General features: G+C 50.4%; 2 protein-coding genes across 4 annotated transcripts in view; one reads left to right on the top strand and one right to left on the bottom strand.

Annotated features, from left to right (window-relative positions):
* The window catches only part of PRMT2 (protein arginine methyltransferase 2), a 72,678-nt gene that overhangs the window by 373 nt on the left and 51,000 nt on the right, over positions 1-21,305 (top strand). The window contains exon 2 of one of the 2 annotated variants that reach the window (XM_040483666.1): positions 7,845-7,961. The exons of the other annotated variant lie outside the window; for it this stretch is intronic. The gene's annotated coding sequence lies outside the window, so the exon portion shown is untranslated. The remainder of the gene's footprint in view (positions 1-7,844; positions 7,962-21,305) is intronic. 2 annotated transcript variants of the gene reach the window in all.
* S100B (S100 calcium binding protein B) lies at positions 6-6,959 on the bottom strand. 2 transcript variants are annotated; one of them, XM_040483674.1, is made up of 3 exons: positions 6,831-6,959; positions 3,507-3,645; positions 6-1,238 (listed from the first exon to the last, which is right to left on the bottom strand). In XM_040483674.1, exons 2-3 carry the CDS (start codon positions 3,642-3,644, stop codon positions 1,098-1,100), a joined length of 279 nt encoding a protein of 92 aa, XP_040339608.1. In that variant the 5' UTR covers position 3,645; positions 6,831-6,959; the 3' UTR covers positions 6-1,097. The 2 variants fall into 2 exon arrangements, with proteins under 2 accessions (XP_040339608.1, XP_040339606.1); XM_040483672.1 differs by having other exon boundaries at positions 6,793-6,920.

The following is a 21,305-nucleotide window of genomic DNA, read 5'->3' as shown; positions in this document are numbered from 1 at the left end:
CGGAGGATTGTTACGGGACTCTTTTTATTTAATGCAAATACAAGCAATCAATTGGTTTATGAATTTCCAAGTCTGTGCACTTAAAAAAAAAGCAGCAGAGAAAGGGGTGGATGAGGTTAATTTGAATTTTCCTGGAAGTGATTGTTAATATTTAGGACACATTTGAATTCGTGGATACCCAAGCATAAAGTTCAGCTTTGCACACGCACTGACTCTCCCAACAGCCGTGGGCAGACCCCGGCCGGGCACAGACAAGCGGGGAATGACACCAACAGACCGGACACGTCCCTTTAGGAACCCACCGCCTTAGGGACAGGAGAGGAGGCCAAGCAAAGAGAGTTACTTGCACAACGCCTGCCTCCCGAGACGGGAGCGGAACCCTGCTCGGGCGGGCGGTGCTCCCCCTGCCGCTCACGCGTCCCCCCACAGACCCAGCGAGCTGTGAGCCTCTCAGGGGAGGGGCGCTGAGTGTGGAACTGTGACCCGCAGTTGCGGTCAGAATTAAAATGCCAGTACTTGGTGGCTTGGGAGACATGTTCCTCCTTTAGGGCCGTTAGTGTTGAGTATTTCCCCGGGGTCACAGCTCACCACAGCTCATCGCTGTCACCGCGCCGCCACGATGTGCCCCGCGCACATTCCTGTGCGCCGATGATAACAGATTTAAGGGAGGGCAGCCTTTTCAAAGGATGGTGGGCAAAACTTTGTGTGTTTGGCCATGGTGGAGACTTAAGGAAGCCACCAGTGTCCAGGGTCGTTTTTGGTTCCGGTTTGATCTTTCTGGGTTAGGGTTCTCCACAGCCGTGCCGGCGGGTGGAGCACACGCTCCGTGACCGAGAACCCACTCTCCTAAGCGGTCGTGACCGAGTCCCTGGGGCCAGTCAGCTAACACGTGTGCCTAACGGAGCAGGGATAGTGACCGGGGCCATTGGAAGACGGCCCTCGGAAAGAGGTTTTCAATTTGTCATTGACAAAGCGAATCAAGCTTCCTAGTTAGCTACAACACGGCTGGAAAGCTCAGCTCCTACTAGCCTGCAAGCCCTTGCCCTCTGCGTCCTTGTGTGACCTTCGTCTCTGCCACAGGAACAGCTCTCTCCGTTTCACTCGTGTTCAAAGAACTCGTGGCAGGCAGTGGTAACCATGGCGACGAAGGCCATAAATTCCTGGAAATCACATTCGCCGTCTCCATCATTGTCCAGAGTTTCCATGACTTTGTCCACCACCTCCTGCTCCTTGATTTCCTAGGAGATAGAAGAGACATTGCCCATCTTGGTTTTAAATGAAGTTTAGAGCCATCAAACCATGATTGATCGTTGGCTCACCTTAATAATTTGTATCAGAAGCAACTTAGGATGTAAAATGCAAAATAGCAGAAAGCTTTTTCCTGTGACCAGGGGGCTCTTGGCTGGGCAGAAGTCTCTGGGGGGTCCGGGCCTTCTCTTCCACCTTACTTTGAGTCTGCTGGGCCCCAGGCTACTTGAAAAGACTAAATGACACAACCAGGTTCGAAAAACTGCAGCTTGTGCTCCACTATACTTAAAACACACGTTCTAAATAAGCCCGAGCGTGTTGTAAGCAAACATCTTGGAAGAAAAAATGAACTTTTGGTTCCGCCCAAGGTTTTCACTGTTTCTGCGTGTGGAAGTCCTTATTTGTTAACTCCTTGTGTTCTTTTTGCCATTTGAGTTGCTTTCGGGCATCCTGGGACTTTTCCGATGACCCTGCTGCCCAACCCTGAAACCCAGTAAGTGGTGTGAGAGGAGCCAACGCCGTGCAGGGCTACACACGTGGTGGGAACGGCGGGGCACGAAGAGCAAAGAGCCTAAGTGCGCTGGTTCGGAATGGCCGGGCCCCGGAGCAAGACAGCCCGCCCGGAAGCAGTCGCGTGTAGCTGGCTGGATACAAAAATGTGAAGGACTGATTCCAGTGGGGTTGGATGGGACCTGGAAACATCTGCCTCAGACAGAGGGGAGCAGTACGCTCTTTCGATCCCATTATAGATTTGCCTCCAGCCTGGAATTACCCTGACAAAACTAGGCCAACAAATGTTCATGACATCTTGATGTGCTTGCCATGAATTATGTATCTTTTATAAATTGTGGTTCCCACATGCTAAGTTTTTCCTGTTATAAAATTAATAATTATTGGTAAGTATTTTCACTGTATGTTTGGTACTTGACCAACACTATCTCATTTCATCCTTAGAACAATCCTTGTTACAGAAGAAACTGGGACTTTTGATTGTTAGAAGGTGGAACTGGTGGGAGAACTGAACGTGCAGGTGGCCAACTGCCACTTGAACTTGCGCGCCTGAGAAAACGAGTCTTGGAATCAGCCCCAGAGATGCCCCCTACCCCTAAGCGCACAGGCGCCTCCTCTGACCTGGCGGTGCCATTCACAGCGATGGAGAGTTGGGTCGGGGCGTGGGCAGGACAACCCGCCAGCCCTGCTGCTGGACCCTGGGGCTCATCATGCACTGAGAGGCTCAGCTGGCTCCGGAGGGGGGCTCTTTGTCACCGTGCAGCCGGGCCGTGTCCTGGTGCTCTGGCATCTTCCCCGGAATTAGCTCTTGGTCAGACCTTAGTGCCCTGGTTCATTGTTGGGCCATTTCCTGTGTGTGTGATTGGTCACTTCGGTGAACTTGGTTCTGGACACTAAAGGAAGGTCAGGTGCCAGATGGATTGCAGTTCAGTGCCTCGAGGGTATGAGACTGGTATGCAGTGGAGACAATGGGTGACTGACCCTCAGGCAGTGGAGATTGCGGGCGGGGAAGTGAGTCCAGGATAGGTATCTGGACCTACTTCCACCACCGGTTTATCGGGACCACTCACGCAGCTTCCTAAATTAGGGTCTTTTACTCCATGGATCCCCCTGAAGAGCCCTATAGCCTCCAGAGGGCACAGGGCCCTTCTCATGCCCTCAGTCAAGTAAGCTGTGGCCATTCATTGACGTGCCAGGTTGGGTGCCCCAGACGCGGAGGCCGTGTCCTCGGGCTTGTGTCTCTCCCAGTGGCAAACATAGTGCTTACTCAGTCATGTTTGCTGAGTGGATGGCATCCGCTGGCAGATGCTAAACCTGTAGCTAAAGCAAAAACAGTCCTTTCCTCAAATCAAGAGCCTATCTTTAACATCTTTCTTGTATGTTAATTGTGGCCCATGATAAGTCACGAGTATATTTTTCATCCCATTCTGTCATTATTGCTGTAAATCCTTAGATTTTTCATAGAAGAGGCAGCATTATTTGGAACCTGTGCTATTGCCTTTGAAATAGCAGTTTTTCCTTGCTGCTCCTACTACACACAAAACAGATGAAAATGAAAACAGCGGGCTCATCTAAGCTAGCCTCTCTAGGGAGGGTTCAGTTGCACAAACAAGTTTTCAGAAGCATCCTAGGAGTCCTGAAATGTAACTGGAATCACTTTCAGGGAAGCTCAAAAGAGGAAGTGTCCAGGTGGTTTTCTAAGTGGAGAAGAAAATGGCAAACTGTCGATTTTAAAAAGCAAGACTCACCTCTAAAAAGTGGGAAAGCTCATTGTTGATGAGCTCCTTGAGTTCAGATTTCTTCAGCTTGTGCTTGTCGCCCTCCCTTCCGGAATATTGATGGAAAACATCAATGAGGGCCACCATGGCCTTCTCCAGCTCAGACATCCTAGGGGTCCACAAAGGAAAGATTCCTTCTCATGCTTTTTGCCTTGTTTGCACACAGAACAGTTAATGCGTTCGCTCTACGGACCTCAACCCAGAGGAGGGGCTGGACTGGCCTTGGCTCATCTCCCCTGCAGGCTGAGAGCAGTCGTCCCGTCTGCCTCTCAGAGCCACTCCTGCCCTCCCCTCCCTTCTCTGTCCCCGTGGCCTCTGGCTTCTGGTTGGGTTTGGCCAATGGGAAACTTCAGCAAAAAGACTGTAGCGCAGGAGTGAGGGAGCCTGGGGGTCGATTGCTGCTTCCTTCGCAGTAGGCCACCCTCTGCCCTTGCAGGGCTCCAAGATGAAGTGACACAGTACAGGGGAGCAGAGCACTGACTGCAAGCTGTTAGAATTATCTAGAAGGAAGTAAGGTGGCCAGGGGCAAAATGAAGCTACAAAAATCAATAGTATTCCTGTATTCTACCAATAGACAATTAGAAAACATGGTAGAAAAAATCCTATTCATAAATTCATAAAGCAACACACACATATTACTTGAGAATAAGTTGAGCAAGAAAAGTGCAGTTTCTTGCAAATGATTCTAAAGATCATAAAAATGCAGGGACTTTCCTTTCTAATAATATATAAATTTAACTCACTTTAAATAAAAATCTTTAAGAGATTTATTTATTTATTTATTTTTTTGATGGGTGAGGAACATGACCAAAAAGCTGCAAAACTGAACTGGAAAAATGAACATGGCAGAATTGCCACAAACATTTTTGAAAAAGATCAATGAAAGATCCACAAAGACCAACCAGAATCAAAAATATATTATAAAGCCATAGAGAGTGAGGCTGGCTCTGAGGCAGGGATGCACAATTGGGGCAGGAGGCTGAGCCACAGCCGGGCACTAGCATTCCCCGCCCCCGCAGTGCTGGGAGCTGCTGTTTCTCTGCAGGTATCAGAGTATGAAACTTCCTACTTCACTCACATGTACCTCAGACCGTGGCCTGTAAGCAGGAAATATCTGTTTAATCCTGGGAATTAGGTACATTTTACAGAGGACGATTTGTCGATTGTTTCAAAAACTGAGACACTCAGCCAGAGAAATTTACCAACCTATGGCCTTGAGTTCCGACCAGGACAAAATCTTTGCTCTATGACAGTTCAAAATAGATCTGAGACTCGGGCCTACAGCTCTGGGGGTACTTAGGGGGGCGGGGGGCAGGTCTGATGAGTAACCCCTCCCCCAGGTCCCAGAGGGAGAAGCCTCCACATCTGTCTGCCGGGTAGATTATATTCAATTTCTAGATCATTATTTGAAATTATCTGTGACTTTTAAATTCAGATTTCTGTTGATTAAAATGTCCACCATCAAAAAACAAACAAACAAAATAGATCTGAGAACTACATCTAATTGTGGAAAAATCATTCCCGTGTTGGACATGTCACTTATATCTAGAAAATAAACTGGAAGAAATTTTTAAAATTTTATTTATTTCTGATTTCTCAGAGAGAAAGGATTGAGGATTTTTGTCTTGACCTCATCTTTGCTACAGTCACCCTATTAATAATCAGTATCCTTTTTTTGCCCTACAGTCCCTAAAAGTCAGCTCTATCACACATACATAGAACAATTCAGATGGATTAAAATCTTTTAACATGTCATTCTTTCTTATCCTTTACATTCAGGTTTTCAATTATCGATTTTGTTTTTTGGAAACAAAACAAGAAACCCAAGAAACTTTTGCATCATTCTGATACTTCACAAAGTCTGTGATACGTCAGGGAAGGAGAGCTTAAATTATTTTTTTGTGAAGTATGTATGACTAGTGGGATTTTTTTTTTAAGTTTATTTATTTATTTTGAGAGAGAGAGAATGCAAGCAAGGGAGGTGCAGAGAGAGAGGGAGAAAGAGAGAATCCCAAGCAGGCTCTGCGCTGTCGTCTTGGAGCCCAGTGCGGGGCTTGAACTCGTGAACCATTAGATCACGACCTGAGCTGAGCTGAACGCTCAACCAACTGAGCCACCCAGGCACCCCTAGTGGGATTTTTTTGAAGGAAAGGCATAAAACATATTGCATATGTTTGAAAACTCCATATAATGTAATTTTCTTCATAACCACACGACAATTTTTTTTCCTTTTAAATTCTTCCTTTTGCTAAGAAACAATGGATGGTTTAAAGTTTATCTTTTAAGAGAAATGGAAATCAAATATCCATATTTCCTTTCCACTTAGTTCCGTGAATGTTATTCTTGCATTAATTTGCCTCTTATTCCTGCATTAATCTTTTTACGTGGAAAGCAAGAGGCGTCTGGGCTTTAACTCCTTTTGGAAGGACACAACACACAGGATGTGGTGAGGGGCTCTCCCCCCCCCCCCCGCCCCCCAGGGAAGCGGCCTACCTCCCTGAGAAATTCTAAGACTGAAGAAATTAAACCCACCAAAACTCTTTGACCGAGATTGTAATTTACTTGTAAAGACCTCCCAATTGTCATGTAATTTCTGGGTGGTGTCCAGGGGGACCCTGGCATTTCCGTGTTGAGGGAAAACTGAGAAGCGGTTGCAAAGCCAGGACTCAAGCAACAGGAAAGGAAAGCATTTGCTTCTGAGTAGGGCTGACCTCACTCTGCTTGCCAGTCATGCTCAGCAGAAACCCTGCTCTTCAGAGAGTTAGGGAAGAAGCAACGTTTGTTAGTACCTCTGCGGAAATGTCAGCAGCCACCTCGAGCCACTGTCCTTGAGGGTTCTCTGATTTGCGGTGTAAAACTCAGGCAGAGTGAACCTCTAGCTGCCTAGAGTTGACGCATTCATGTCCACAAAGCAGTAATAAGGGAAGGGAAACTAAGATAAAAACAGAGACTTATGGCAAACCGTAAGAGGCTCTTAAATACAGAGAAGAAACTGACAGTTGATGACGGTGGGGGTGGCGGAGGGTGGGGGGGTTAAGTGGGGGATGGGGGTTAAGGAGGGCACTTTTAGGGATGAGCACTGGGCGTCATATGTCAGAGATGAATCTCTGGGTTCTGCTCCTGAAACCAAGACCACACTGGATGTTAACTAACTTGCATTTAAATTTAAAAAGAAAAAAAGCTCCCCACGTATGAAATGCTGCCAATCATCTGCAAAGGGCTTTCCAACCTACACCTAGTTCCCACCCCACCCCACCCTCTCGGTTCCCTCAGGTTCTCCCTGAGTGTCCTCACGTCAGTGGCTCCTGGTGGCCGCTCCTGTCACCTCCTGGCTGTGGCGTCCAGAGTGGCAGGAGTGTTGTGGGGCGCCTCTTATTCCTCCTGGGCGGTGGGGCGCGGCGCTGCAGGCCCGGGCAGCCAATGGGGGTGGTGGGTGGGGGTGGGGGCAGCTGGCGGCCAGGCCCGCACACAGGGCCGCTTTGACCGGCGGCCACCCGGGGACTCGCTGGGGAGCCAGGACTGCGCTTGGGCCAAGGAAGAAAATGGCCCGTGGGGCAGGAAGTAGAGAGTCAGCTTTTTGTGCTATTTTTTAATTTATACATGAATACTGATGTTCCTCTAAAGGCAAGGTTGGGGGTGGGGCGAGGAGAGAGACCGAGTAATTGATTCAAACAAAGCAAATGTGCAGCCAAGACCGTGGCGCTTCCAAGGACAGGCTGAACACAAGGACGAAGGGCCCGCGGGCTGCTTTCCAGCGGAGAGGCCCCTGCGCCGTCTGCTGCCTCCCAGCCTTCCTCGCCCCGACTCGCCCCGGCCACCCCAAGGCGCCTGGACAGCAAACCCCCCCCCCCCCCTGAGAATGGCTGCTCCAGAAACACATGGCAAAGCAGATCCCTGATATTTGAGGATAACAGCCTCATTTAATGTGATGGAGGACACTCGCCAGGTGCACCCCAAGGCCTCCTCCCTCACCCTGGGGCGACCTCACAGACTGTCAGCCTCTGTTTTGCAGAGAGGTGCTGCTGGTGCTCCCCTCTCTGGGGCCTCACAGCAGCCACAGGAAAGCGGATCCAGACCCCCTGCCGTCCTCAGCCGTACCCTTCCTGAGTTGTTTCCAAGTGGAAACCCCAAAGGCAGCCGCTCCTTTAACCAAATTACATAGAAAGCCGCGGCCTCAAACTCCTCAAAGGACATCTGAATCAGAATCAGGGCCCTGCTGCTGACTCAGGCTCACAGCCGCCACGCTCGAAGGATCAGGACGCAAGATGTCCGTGGTCACAGCTGTTGTGTTGTCATCTGTTTTACCAGGAAATTCTTGACTATTCGACACCTGGAAGTATGTCCTGGAAACGGCACTGAGCTGCGAGCCTTGGGGCTTGAGCTGTCCCGTCCTAGACCCCCAGCCTGCACCCACACTTGCATGAGGTAGGCTCTGAGTGGTGTGGTTTGATCCCATGTCCTCGGCTGCCCCACAGGTTGATGCCTGGTGAAGGGTCACATGCATGTGTGTTCTGTAAAGCAAGGGCACTGGGTGGTATGTGCCAGGCACTAGGCAGGGGTTCACCCTGTGTGCACCCTTCAGGGTACACAGAACAGCTTCAGCCCACTCCTGCAGAGAAAAAAGGAGTTTGGAATCTATTCATTCAACCACTGGACGCCTGAGCAAGGGGCCTGCCCTCTGGATACACACGGCACAGCCTCCTGGGACAGCCAAGTGGGACTTGCGCCTACTGTGTTTCAGGCTCTGTGGGAGCAGAGTTGGGGGAGAGGGGTGCCAGGGCTCACAGGCTGGGAGAGGTTCCATCCTCTGGGTGAGAGGGGCTTTCAAGGGCTATGGGGCCCCCGTGGTGGCACCCTGTACCCACCCACAGGACCTCACAGACACAAGACTTCACAAGAACAGGGGAGGGTGCATGTGACCTCACCAGCTGTCAGCACCACCTCTTGACAGAGGAGATACTTAGGGCAAATTAAAACCATCCTGGGAGAGGGATGCTCATGGCCCTCATCCACAAGGTTGTCTGGGGCCCACGGTTCCTCCTTGGCCTTCACACTTCCAGATGACCCTGGCCCCTCTCCCAATTCCCCGACTTGGGGTCTCATCTCATTGGACTGGACCCCTGGTCTAGTCACATGTGACCTGCACATCCAGTCCTTACCCCTGCATTCCACAGGAGAGCCCTGCACTAAAGCAATGAGAATTATGCTCTTGAGTAGAACACGTAGGAAGCTCTTCATAGCCTACAGATGACCATGTGAGATGGTGCCTTTGGGACAGGCTTCCTGAATCTCAGTGGGGTGATGGCAGAGGGGCATACCAGTAGTCAGGATGCTTTGGTCCATGGAGATCTTTGGCAGTGGTTGTCTGATAACAGTGTCCCTGGGAATGAGACAGATGCACAGCCTACTCAAGCAGTCCTTAACCCACACGACAGGAAAAACTCCAGGTCTGGTAATCAAAATCTGACTTGAATCACCAGTGTGGAGAATCTCAGCCTGTCTCCCAAGTTTCCAGACTTAAGTTGGGTTGGACCCCGAGTCTCTTGATTGAAGGTGAGGCCAGGTTCCCCTGAGACGAGGCCCTGTACTTACTGCCAGTACACATTAAGAACCTTCATTTATACCTTCCCCAAGGGACCTGCAGCTACTGGCAAATGTGACCACACAGTGGAAACATTTAGATCTGAAAGGAAACACTTAGACCTCTCCACGGGTTATGAGATATGGGCTCTGAGTTGGTCCTAATTCCTGGGACAACAAAATGGCACCATGGCCCACTAGTCCATGTAGGAATTTGTGGTGGTCAGGTGATAGAGTCTTAACTAGACCAGCTCACAGTGGGCCCGGGAGGTGCACCTGAAAGTATAATCGAAACAGACACAGTTGGCCACTGGCAGAATCCCCTCACTGGCACTCTTACATACCAGCTGAGGACCATTACGACAGGCAAAGCTAGGGGAACAGTCCTAGAACTTCCCCTTCTTATCGTGACAGTCAACTGAGAAACACTGCACCCCTGGGAGAATTCAGAGATGAATGCCGTTCTCAAAGGGTTGACATAAGAAGGGGTGGTGATACTAAGCACAAACCCATTTCACTTGCCAGTGTGGCCTGTGCAGACGGCGTATGGATTAGGGAGAATGGGGACTGTCACAAATGTGGTCAGCTGGTGGCTTCAGCTGCTGTGCCAGATGCAACATCTCTCCTGGAGAAGATCATCACAGGCCCTGCCTGGCACTGGGCATCTGTTTCTCAAAACCAATGTTAAGACCCACCGGAAATAGTTTGCTTTTACCTGGCAGGCTGCAGGCAGACCCTCACAGCATTGCCTCAGGGATACATCCGCTCTCCTGCTCAATGCCAGAGTATTGTCTACGGAGACCTTGACCAGCAGCACGCTGGTCCACTCTACTGAAGACAGGACGCTGACTGGGTCTGATGCCTTCGTAAGACATCTGCAAACTGGACGGGGGGAGAGAAGGCCCCCAAATCTTTAGGGGCCACCACCTCAGTGAAGTTCCAGGGGTGGTGTCAGTGCTCCGGAGCGTGTTGGAGAACCCCCGGGCACCACCTGCTGGGAAAAGAGGCATAACATTTGGTTGAGGTTTGGGGGCTTTAGACATGACATATACTACACGTGCGTGTGCTACTTCCATCCATGAGGCTGGCATTTCCGGTGGGGACCAGAGCAAGTTTAGGCTGCAGGCCAAGCTGTGTTACCATTGGTTCAGAGGATCCTGCAGATCTGATGATATTTGAAGTGTCTCTGGCACATGTGGATGCAACGCGGACCCTCTGACAAGCGCTGATAGGAGGGTCCTTCTAGGATTTTGAAGCAAGTCTGTGTCTTGTTTGGCAGCTAGCTATTCCCATTTTGAGAACATATTCTCAGGGGCACTTGGCTGGTTCAGTCGGTTGAGCGTCGGACTTCGGCTCAGGTCATGATCTCGCGGTCCGTGAGTTCCAGCCCTGCGTCGGGCTCTGTGCGGACAGCTCGGAGCCTGGAGCCTGCTTTGGATTCTGTGTCTCCCTCTCTCTGCCCCTCCCCCACTTGCAGTCTGCCTCTCTCTCTCTTTCTTTCTCTCTCTTTCTCTCTCAAAAACAAACAAACATTAAAAAAATTTTTAAAAAGAAAAAAAGAACAGCTTCTGGTTTGCTGTTAGACCTCAGTGGAGACTGAACACCTAACCCTGGGACATCAGGAAACCATGCAGCTCAAGTGCTGTCTGATCCACGTCGCCATAAGTCTGGGTGTGTGTAACAGGAGCGTATTATCGAATGGAAATGTCTAGGAGGCATGAGCAGGTGGCTCTGAGTCCTTGGACACCAAGTCCTGTTGCATTGCCTCCTTTTTCTCAATCCATGTCTGTGGACTCCTGGGGTATTTCTTTCTTTCTTTTTTTTTAAAGTTTATTTATTTATTTTGAGAGAGTCAGAGACAGTGAGCACGGGAGGGGCAGAGAGAGAGAGGGAGAATCCCAAGCAGGTTCTGCACTGACCGTGGGCTTGAACTCATGAAACTGTGAGACCGTGACCTGAGCTGAAATCGACAGTTGGAGGCTTAACTGACTGAACCCCCCAGGTGCCCCTCCTGGGGTATTTTTACAAGCTGTTGACTATGACAGAAGACGCATGTGCTGGCTCCCAGGTGCGTGCGTGTGCCACGCTGGCACCACCTGAACTGGATGGATACAGAGCGGCGCCCCGCTCAAGGCTCACCCTGAGGGACAGTGGTAAAGGAGTCCTCTCATGACAGAACTTTGAGCCGTGCCTGTGGTTGTCCACTATGTCTGGAGTGAGCCGTGGCCAGAGCGTGGATCTGTATCCATTTGGGGGCAGTTGCTAGTGATTTGGTTGGTCGGCAACTTGGAAGGAACAGGATTGGAAAATCGGTGACAGGAGGCCCTGGGGAAGGCCTGTGGATGGACCTTTGTCGAGGAGCAGTCTGTGAACACACAGCAGTCTGTGCCCACTTTGTCGAGGGGCAGTCTGTGAACAGCCAATGCCCGCCGACGGGCGTGCGCTGCAGAAGGGTCTCCTCATAATCAGAAGGAGAATGATCAGCCCCGTGTGTGTCAGCCAGCTCTCGCCCCAGCCATGCCAGGGCTTGCTCCATGTGCCCGTGAACAGAGTGGCCACGTGGCAGGGGTGGAGGCGTGCGCGTGCTCGACAACATGGACTCCCCCTCACCGAAGCTGCCCCAGCTCCTGCCGCCCCCAGGTGTCTGGTCTGCCAACACCGAGCCCTGCGGTGAGCCGCCAGGCGCCTGGTGGCCGGTTACACTGGGCCTCTTCCATCACAGACGGGGCAGAGACTTGTCCTCACTGGAATAGATGTATGTTCTGGGTATGGATTTGACTTCCCTCCACTGTATTGTTTCTGCCAGCACCAAAACCCATGACGTCACGAAAGCCTTATCTACTGTAATGGCGTTCTGGACAGCACTGGCTATCATCAAGGAACTGATTCCACAGCGAGGAAAATGCCGCGATGGGCTCAGGCCCGTAAGAGTCACTGGTCTTGTCCCATGTCCACTAACTCAGAAGTGGCTGACTGTGAAAGGCGAGACAGCTTCCTGAAGAGTCAGTTAAGGGAGGTAACATCCTGAAAGGATGGGTTCTATCTTATCGGATGCCACACACGCTTGGAATCAGGGTCCATTATGTGCGGCTGTGTCCCCATTGCCGGGATGTGCAGGTCTGGGAATCAAGAGTTGGAAGTACAGGTGTCCCTCTCATTAGTGCACTTCATGACCTACTTGCAGAATTTTTGTTTCTTGTCCTGGCAACTTTGAGATGGTTTGGAGATCTGTCTCCAGAGCGGAGTGCTTCCTCAGGGGTCATAGCAGTGGTCCCACTGAATTAGAAGCTGGGACTGCCACCTAGCCACTTTGGGCTCCTTATGCCTCTAAACTGTCAGGCAAAAAAAAGGGTTAATCCACTAGCCTCAGTGATTGATCCCAATCATGGAGGGGAGAGTCAGAGAGGAGAGTCTGGTTACCTACACAGTAGAGGCAGGGAGGACTGGGGACACAGGACATTTGCTGGGACATCTCTCAGTACTTCCATGACCACCAGTAGGGATTCCTGGAAAACTACAGCAACCAAAAAATAAAAATAAAGCAGGACTATTGAGGACCCGGGCCCTTCAGGGATGAAGGTTTGGGTCATGCTACCAAAATAAGGAATCCAGAACAGGTTCCTCCTGAGGGCCAAGGACATATGGAATGGGTAGTTGAAGAAGGAAGCCATGAGTGTCAATGGTGACCTTGTGACCGGTTACATAAATAGGCCTGTAGAAGCTGGCACAGCGTTTGCTTGTTACCCACACGTGTTTATTTACCAACCTTTTTCTTCTTTCTCCTTCCCATTTTTTATTTTACAAACAAGCTGTTGGAGGGTAGCATTTCATTACTCTTTAGGTAACTGAATTTTCAGTGGAACCCTGACTGAACTTGGGGGGTAATTAATAGAGCCAGAGATGGGCACAATGACCGCCCTGGGACTGTGCACCTTCTCATTTGGAGAAGAACCACCAGTAACAGAATCGGTTGTGTCTTTTAAGGTAGAAACAGAGAAGCACTCAATTGTTGCCAGGGGTCCCCATGCATGTGGGTTGCTGCTGATGGATGCTGAGTCGACGAATGGCCGGACTTGCCCGTCATTGTCCACCTCTCTGGCCGCCTCAGTGTTTGTGCGCTGCTCGCGGCCCGGCCCTCCTCTGCGCACCTGCTGAGTTCGGCAGAGAGGGCTTTAGCAGGGGCTTCTCCTCCTGCTCCTTGTGGGGCGGGTCTCGCTTTGTCTCAGTCCTGCTTCCGTGTCCTTTACAGCATCTGATGGTGCCCAGCCCCGTGTCCAGAGAGGACAGCCCTCGGTGACTCAGCAGCCTGGCCTGGACCCGGTGGTTACTTTGCCCTGGGTCTCTGACACGGACGCTGTAGAACTTGTGCTCACAGCAGCTCGCCACCCCTCTGCGTGTCCCCTGGCCCTCCTCAGCCTGCCTGTGCCGTGGAGGTCTCCTCACCTTCTTGGAACTGTCACTGCACAGCTCAGGCTTGCACCCCAGCGTCCTCTGTGCACCTACCCAGCAGCCTGGGTTCTCCTGTCCTCCGCAGGGGTGTGTCAAGGACTGGGGAGCGCTGTGATTTTACCCTGCTTGTGAGCTAAGGACATAGCGTGTCATTGTTTCAGAGATGTCGGTGGGCGGCCCGCGGTTCTGGGTCGGAGATTGCTCATGGGCGCATCAGCAGCCACAGCCTTATGTTCGCGTTGGTTCTGTGCTCCCACGTCCACAGCTGCGATGCAGATAGGCCGGGATGAGGGTGCGCTCACGCAGGGGTTGTGTTCGCAGAGGGCGCCCTGAGCCTGAGTGGCTCTCTGCCCTCATTTGGAGTGGCGAGGAGACGACCCTGCCTCGTCCCTCCTCGGGGTGCCCCCTGCAGCGCTGGCACGAGGCCGGAGCGGAGAGTGGCCAGGGCCTTGCATGCTTGTGCTGGCAGTGACACGCGGGGCCCCATGGGCTGTGGACCGGCTCCAGCTTGGGCAGCCAGCCAAGCCCAGCCTTGGGCAAGGGTCTTTGTCGGTCTGTCTTCCTTTGGACGCTTGCTCTCCCTCATCCCTGGGGAGCCCTTGAGATTTCTCTGTGTAGTTACTTTGTTGTTGTACTTTCATAATTCTTTACATCCACTTGGACCCAGATCGATGCACTAGGTAACCATAAAAATTTAAATGTTTATTAATTTTTTACTATTATATCAGGCTAAGATGATTTCAAAATAAAAAATTTTAAAGACATTGTATGGAGAGAGTAAGCAGAAGGGACAAAATGGAGGAAAACAACAACACTGTGCCTGAAACCAGTAGCCAGTTGTTTGTTTTTTTTTTTTTAATTAAAAAAAAATTTTTTTTTTTCAACGTTTATTTATTTTTGGGACAGAGAGAGACAGAGCATGAATGGGGGAGGGGCAGAGAGAGAAGGAGACACAGAATCGGAAACAGGCTCCAGGCTCTGAGCCATCAGCCCAGAGCCCGACGCGGGGCTCCAACTCACTGACCGCGAGATCGTGACCTGGCTGAAGTCGGAAGCTTAACCGACTGCGCCACCCAGGCGCCCCTGTAGGGTCTCTTTTCAACGTTTATTTATTTTTGGGACAGAGAGAGACAGAGCATGAACGGGGGAGGGGCAGAGAGAGAGGGAGACACAGAATCGGAAACAGGCTCCAGGCTCTGAGCCATCAGCCCAGAGCCCGACGCGGGGCTCGAACTCCCGGACCGCGAGATCGTGACCTGGCTGAAGTCGGATGCCCAACCGACTGCGCCACCCAGGCGCCCCTGTAGCCAGTTTTTTAATGTATAAAATCCCCCAACTGATGTGCTATGATCTGTATTTCACCGATAGAACATGTCTGACACCACATATACGTTTTTTTCCCTACATTGACCGGTTCTCTGACAACGGCTGCGTGTCTTACCGTTCGGTTCGGTTCTCACACACTCTGCCTGGAGTTCGCACAGACATCACAGGTTAGGGACTCAGTCCCACAAGACTGCCCAGGACCACACATACTTCTGACTGACTGCCTATAAACCGGGGGCTCCCACGACCCCCTCCTCGGGTTCAGTACTTTGCTAGAACGACTCAGGAACAGAGAAATGGAAGAGGTGCACAGGGCGAGGTATGCGGTGGGAAGGGCCCAGAGCTTCCCCGCCCTCTGGGTGCATCCCCCTCCCCACACCTCCATGTGTTCACAGGCCTGGAAGTTCTCTGAACCCCATCCTTTTGTGTTTGGTTGAAGGTTCTATTTTGTAGGGATGATTAATGAACTCATTGGCTACTGGTGGTTGAGTCGATCTCCAGCCCCCCTCCCCTCCCCTCCCCTCCCTGAGGCTGGGAGAGGGGCTAAAAGTTCCCCCTGCTGATCCTGTGGCCTATTCCTTCAGAGTCCAGCCCCCCTCCTCAAAGAGTCACCCACCTTATTAGCATAGTCCCGAGTGTGGTTGGAGGGAGCTTGTTATGAACAACAGAAGATACCCCCCTCACCCCATCACTCAGGGAGTTCCAAGCTTCAGAACTGGGGGCACAAAGACCAAACATATATTTCTTATTATATCACAATATCACATGAGGTAATAAGACATTGTAAATATAAATATCCCACTATAAAAGGAATATGTACTATTGCCCAAATAATAAAAAAGCTTAGGGAGACAGTGTACCAACAAAGGGTTGGATGTTTTGGATAACCATCACTATGGGTGTCTTCCAGGGGCTGAAAGGGACTGCTGGTGTGACCCCTGGAAGACAGGTGTCCACTGTGAACAACTGAATTGGCTTTGCCATATCGATAGCCAACAGCCATCCACTTGGTTCATGGTCATGGCGCTATTGATAAATGCCCAACGTTTCAGTCTGCAAAACTTTGGGGATAATTGGGAAAGGCTGAAGGGGGCCCAACCCTAGTGTGCCCACAGCACCTCTCGATGCCAAAGGCACCCCGTGTGACCTAATGGTGAGGGCTCCTTGGCTGAGGGTTCCCAGAATGGGCACTCTGTCAGTGGTCATGGAAAGGGGGGTCCGCTTCCCAGCAAGAGGGAAGTGGATGGAGTGGACGCAGAGGCTAGTGGATCTTTTGGGTGCACAGAGCTTCTGCCAGAGTCTTCCCCCATCACATAGATGCTCCATCTTCCTTCAGCCACCCTTCGTGCACTCAGCAAACCCTTAGCACCAACTAATTCAGAAACTAGACCCGGGCCTAGCTGAGTCTGCACCGGGGGCAGGAAGAGGCATTCTGGTTTGAGTTTTCAAGGAGGAAAGGCCTTGGACAGAGACATTGTTCTCTGGTACAAAGGACAGTGCCATCCGCCACCAAGCTGCTCACGAGGTCCGTTACAGTGACCCATGTCCGTAGGGAGAATAGGACGCCTGTGTTCTAAGGGGACGTGGGAGAAGGGACAAAAGGCTTCTGTGGTCGTAAATGCAAGTGTCAAGGTGATGAGAATGAATTGCCTTTCCTGGTCTGAAGATCACTGCTACCAGCCAGCAGGAGGCCATGGAGCGATGGTGGGGGCCTTGTCGTGGAGCTCCCTCGGTTTGAGTCCTACCTCTGTGGAGAACCTTGAGCAAGATCTAACCTTCCTCTGCCTCAGTGAAAGAGGGGGCAAGACGCACCCCTGAGAGCACGGCTGCTGGGTAAGTGGGATTTTGTACACGCATCACACAAATGCCTGTGCACATGTATGTGCCGTGCAGAGAACCTACTGTGCTGAATTTATCACAAAAGTTACTGTCCTTGTCCGTGGAAAGCTCCTGATGCAAAAGGGTGGAGGGACAGAGATTTCTTTCTGAGCCAACAGATTAGGGTCTAAAAATGCAGAAGGAACTCATTGGCTAATTTTGAATACTTAGAGTCCAGGAGGTCCCCAGTTTGGCAAATTGTGATGGAGTATCTGTATTTCATGGGTATCACATTTTATTATTTTTATACCACATCAAATTCCATGAATCCATTTGGTTTCTAACCAGTCATTCCAAAACCAGTGCTCCCTTCCAGAAGGGCAGGCCCAGCGTGAGCAGCGCTGGCATCCACTCTGGCGCTCGGGGTTGGCTTTGGATCCATGGCAACGTTAGGACCCAGCTCAAAACAACAGGGCTTTTGTTTTTGTTTTTGTTTTTCAACTTTTTTTTTCTTTCTTTTCTTCTTTTTTTTTTTTTTTTTGAGAAGGAGCTGGAGGCTGGAGCATAGCAAGCGTGCCCCACACAAAGCCCCCCATCCCCCACCCCGCCCGGTCCTCAGCCTTGCTGTGTGTGTGCGAGGTCGTTCGTTGCCCGGGAATGAGGTCTCATCTCTGTGAGGAGGGAGAAGGTGTTGAACTGACTCAGGCAAAGGCATCGAAAGAGAACTTGACTGTTTTTCCCTCAGCAGAACTCTGCTACAGGTTATTATCTGATTATACTTTTTATAACTTTTAAGGACTCTTGGAAATTTGCCATAAACCCATGTCAGGTTTAAAGTTTGTAAAAAAAAAAAAAATCACTGTCTTAGCCTATTTGTATTTTGCTAATGGGAACAGTTTTTAATTTAACTTGTCTGTAAAGCATCAACATTTTTACGGCTTTGTGCCCTTGTGGGCCCAGAACAGGCACGCAGTACTCAACCACATGAAGCCAACTGATCAACAAAACCCTCCTCAGTTGATAAAACGAGCTAACTGATGAGGACTCACACACCTCGGTATGAAAATGCCGCTGTGGGGTTGAACTGTCTCCAGCAAGAATACCCATGCAGGTGGGCATGAGTTGGCTTACTTAGCGATTTCAGTGAAGAACAAAATGGGGAAGATGAAAGATACAGTCGTGTAAATCGAGAAGCCTAACTTCCGGTGGTTTTCTATTGTAGGACAATAATATTCTTTGTTTTTGATTTATCTGTATTTTTTAAGTCTTTATTTTTGAGAGACAGAGAGAATGCATGCTCATGTGCACGTGTGCACACACGAGCAGGGAAGGGGCAGAGAAAGAGAGGGAGAGAGAGAATCCCAAGCAGGCTCTGATGAGTTGGGGCTCGATGCCGTGAACCATGAGATCGTGACCTGAGCTGAAAACAAGAGTCGGATGCTTAACTAACTGAGCCATTCAGGCATCCCTCTTTGCTTTTTATTCTATTGTATTTATTTATTTATTTATTTATCTATTTATTTATTTATTTATTTTAATGTTTATTTTTGAGACAGAGAGAGACAGAGCATGAACGGGGGAGGGGCAGAGAGAGAGGGAGACACAGAGTCGGAAGCAGGCTCCAGGCTCTGAGCCATCAGCCCAGAGCCCGATGCGGGGCTCAAACTCACAAACTGCGAGATTGTGACCTGAGCCGGTCGGACGCTTAACCGACTGCGCCCCCCAGGCGCCCCCCCCCCTTTGCTTTTTAAAAACAAACTTTAAGTTAAAGATGTTGTAAAGAGTCGGCACTGTTTTAAAAATTTTCATATAACTGAAATATATCCAGAGGTATACTTATTATCTAATAGTTCAAATGAATGATAATATAAATAAAAATGTAAAGAATATGTGGATGAAATCATAGGAAGGATAAACTATTTTTGGAAATTAAGGACCTAAAATAATAAAATTGAATAAGTTGATATTAAATTTGTTAACATCTAAAATGATCTCTTCTTAGACTTTTTTTAAAAAATGTTTTTAATGTTTATTTATTTTTGAGAGACAGAGACAGAGCGTGGGTGGGGAAGGGGCAGAAAGAGAGGGAGACACAGAAATCTGAGCTGTCAGCACAGAGCCCAGTGCAGGGGCTCGAGCTCACGGACTGCAAGATCATGACCTGAGCCGAAGTCGGATGCTTAACCGATTGAGTCACCCTGGCAGCCCTCTTCTTAGACTTTTAAATGTGTCTTATGTAATATTTTTATATCACTAGCTCAAGTGATGAATTCTTAATATGTTGAAACTTTTTTAAAGATTTCTTGAGGAGGGCTCTTGCAGTATGCTCTGGGTGCAGCCTTGGGGGTCCCTGGAAAGGCTGTGGCCTCCAGAAGGCCTGGGGTCGTCTGTCTGTCTGAACTGCAGGCTCGCTTCCTCCCTCTTCTGAGCCAGAGGCCAACGAGGACCATGGGAAGCAGAGGCAGACAAAGGCAGTGTTAGTTGCTAGCGTAGTTTCTAAAATGCAAATCCCAGCGCTCAGCGGGGCCGAGTGCACGTGGGTACGTGGGTACGTGGGCACGTGGGTACGTGGGCACGTGGGTACGTGGGTACGTGGGCACGTGGGCACGTGGGTACGTGGGTACGTGGGTACGTGGGTACGTGGGTACGTGGGCACGTGGGCACGTGGGTACGTGGGTACGTGGGCACGTGGGTACGTGGGTACGTGGGTACGTGGGCACGTGGGCACGTGGGTACGTGGGTACGTGGGCACGTGGGCACGTGGGTACGTGGGTACGTGGGCACGTGGGTACGTGGGTACGAGCCCCTCCAGGCGACCTGCTGCCCTTGTTGCTTCCTGGAAACTAAGAGGAGGATGAGGAACCTGAGAGCCATGTTGGGCCAAGACGGTCCTGCAGCCACAAGGCGGCTGAAGGGGCTCTTGGTGACTCTCTCAGGCAAACTCCCTCCTGGAGTGACAAGCATCCAGCCCCCCCCCCCCCCCGGCCCCACATGGTGAATTGCGTGCCCGGTGTTCTCTCACTGGGCAGAGCACTCAGCAGGTCTCAGACTTGGATGTGCTCTGGTGGCCCCGGGAACTGGTAGCAGGGTGGGGTTTGGGTTCTGGAGGTGGTCGGGGCCCCTCATATGGTGGTCTGAAAAGCGTAGCCTAGGGCTTGTCCCTGGCCGCAGCAGGATTGTTTGAGGCAGAGACCCACCCTCAGTTTAAAGAGAGTGGCCCCAGTAACAGGAGTTACTGCAGCGCCCACACGACAAGGAGACCTGAGGTGGGCACATGTGAAGAAACCCTTGAGAAGGGGGAAGAAACCAGCAGGCGTTCTCAGAATTCTCAGCCTGTCCAGGCCACAAAGTTTCTTCATCCTCAGGAAACGGAGGCTCACAGAAGGGAAATAGTTTACCCAGGTTACATCACTGACAAGAGTGAAAGCCAGGATTTGAGCCCTGGTCTGTCGTCAGAGTCCAAGCCCTGACCACATTGAAGTGCTGCCTTCATGCATGACAGCATATGGAAACGCCCTCCTCTTCAGAGAAGCAAAAGAGAGATATTTTCTCCATAATATTTTGGAGGTAGGTATTTCTTTTTGCAAATTCAGTATCTCTTTTTAAAGTAAGTCTTTGGGGGAACATATGAATAAAAGTGAAAGGAAGATGGGCCTATATGTGATTCTTCAGTCTTTAGTCTTTATTTTCCTAAGAGCATTTCTAGAAGCAATACTGTAGGAAGAGTTTTGTATGCATATCTGAGCTACCAAACTTTCATCAGATTCCTTATAAATAAAAATCAATCATAATTCCATCATTTAAAAACTATTGTGTTGTTTGTGCTCTCAGTAGCCAAAAGCTTTGTTTATTTATTTTCCGAGAGAGAGAGAGAGAGAGAGAGAGAGAGAGAGAGAGAGAGAGCGCACGAGCAGGGGAGAGAGGGAGAGGGGCAGAGGGAGAGAGGGCGAGAATCCTAAGCAGGCTCCATGCTCAGTGTGGAGCTTGATGCAGGGCTGGATCCCATGACCCCGAGATCAAGACCTGAGCCCAAATCAAGAGTCAGATGCCCAACTGACTGAGCCACCCAGGTGCCCCAGCCACAGGCTTTATTAAGAAGTGGCCAGAACCCCATCATCAGTGAATTACATCCTTCTGGATCACACATGTAGGAAGGATACTTTCTTACAGGACAGAATATTCCAGTTACTATTGCTGCAAGACAAGCTACCCCAAAACCTAGTGGCTGAAAATCCCCATATTTTATTAGATCCTACAAGTTCTATAGGTCAGGGTTTGGGCTGGCCTTGGCAGGGCTCTTCTTTTGCCCCAGGTGGTGTCCGCTGAGGTCCTTGCTGGTATTCAACTGGCACTTGAGTTGGCCTGGAGAGCCCACGGTGGCCTCACTCACATGCCTGGTGCCTTGACAAAGACTACTGGAAGGCTGGGCTGAGTTGGGACTGCCAACTTGAGTGCCGACATGTGGCCTCTCCAGCAAGGTGGTTTAAGGGTTGTCGGCTTCTCACACGGGGTCTGCCTTTCCCCAAAGGAAGCACCCCAAGAGAACCAGGTGAAAGTTGCATGGACTTTTTTGACCTAATCTCTGAAGTCACGTGG

Source organism: Herpailurus yagouaroundi, unplaced genomic scaffold (genome assembly GCF_014898765.1).
Source record: "Herpailurus yagouaroundi ecotype Mexico unplaced genomic scaffold, PumYag 162, whole genome shotgun sequence".
NCBI classification, from domain to species: domain Eukaryota; kingdom Metazoa; phylum Chordata; class Mammalia; order Carnivora; family Felidae; genus Herpailurus; species Herpailurus yagouaroundi.
Note: the sequence above shows the minus strand (reverse complement) of the source record. Positions and strands in the feature narration are given on the sequence as shown.

What these genes read in the sequence shown, in the direction of transcription:
- S100B (XM_040483674.1), bottom strand. Translation starts at nt 3,644, where the DNA reads ATGTCTGAGCTGGAGAAGGCCATGGTGGCCCTCATTGATGTTTTCCAT. An exon ending in AGCTTTCCCACTTTTTAGAG is followed by an intron (nt 1,239 to 3,506) that starts GTGAGTCTTGCT and finishes TCTATCTCCTAG; the next exon opens with GAAATCAAGGAGCAGGAGGT.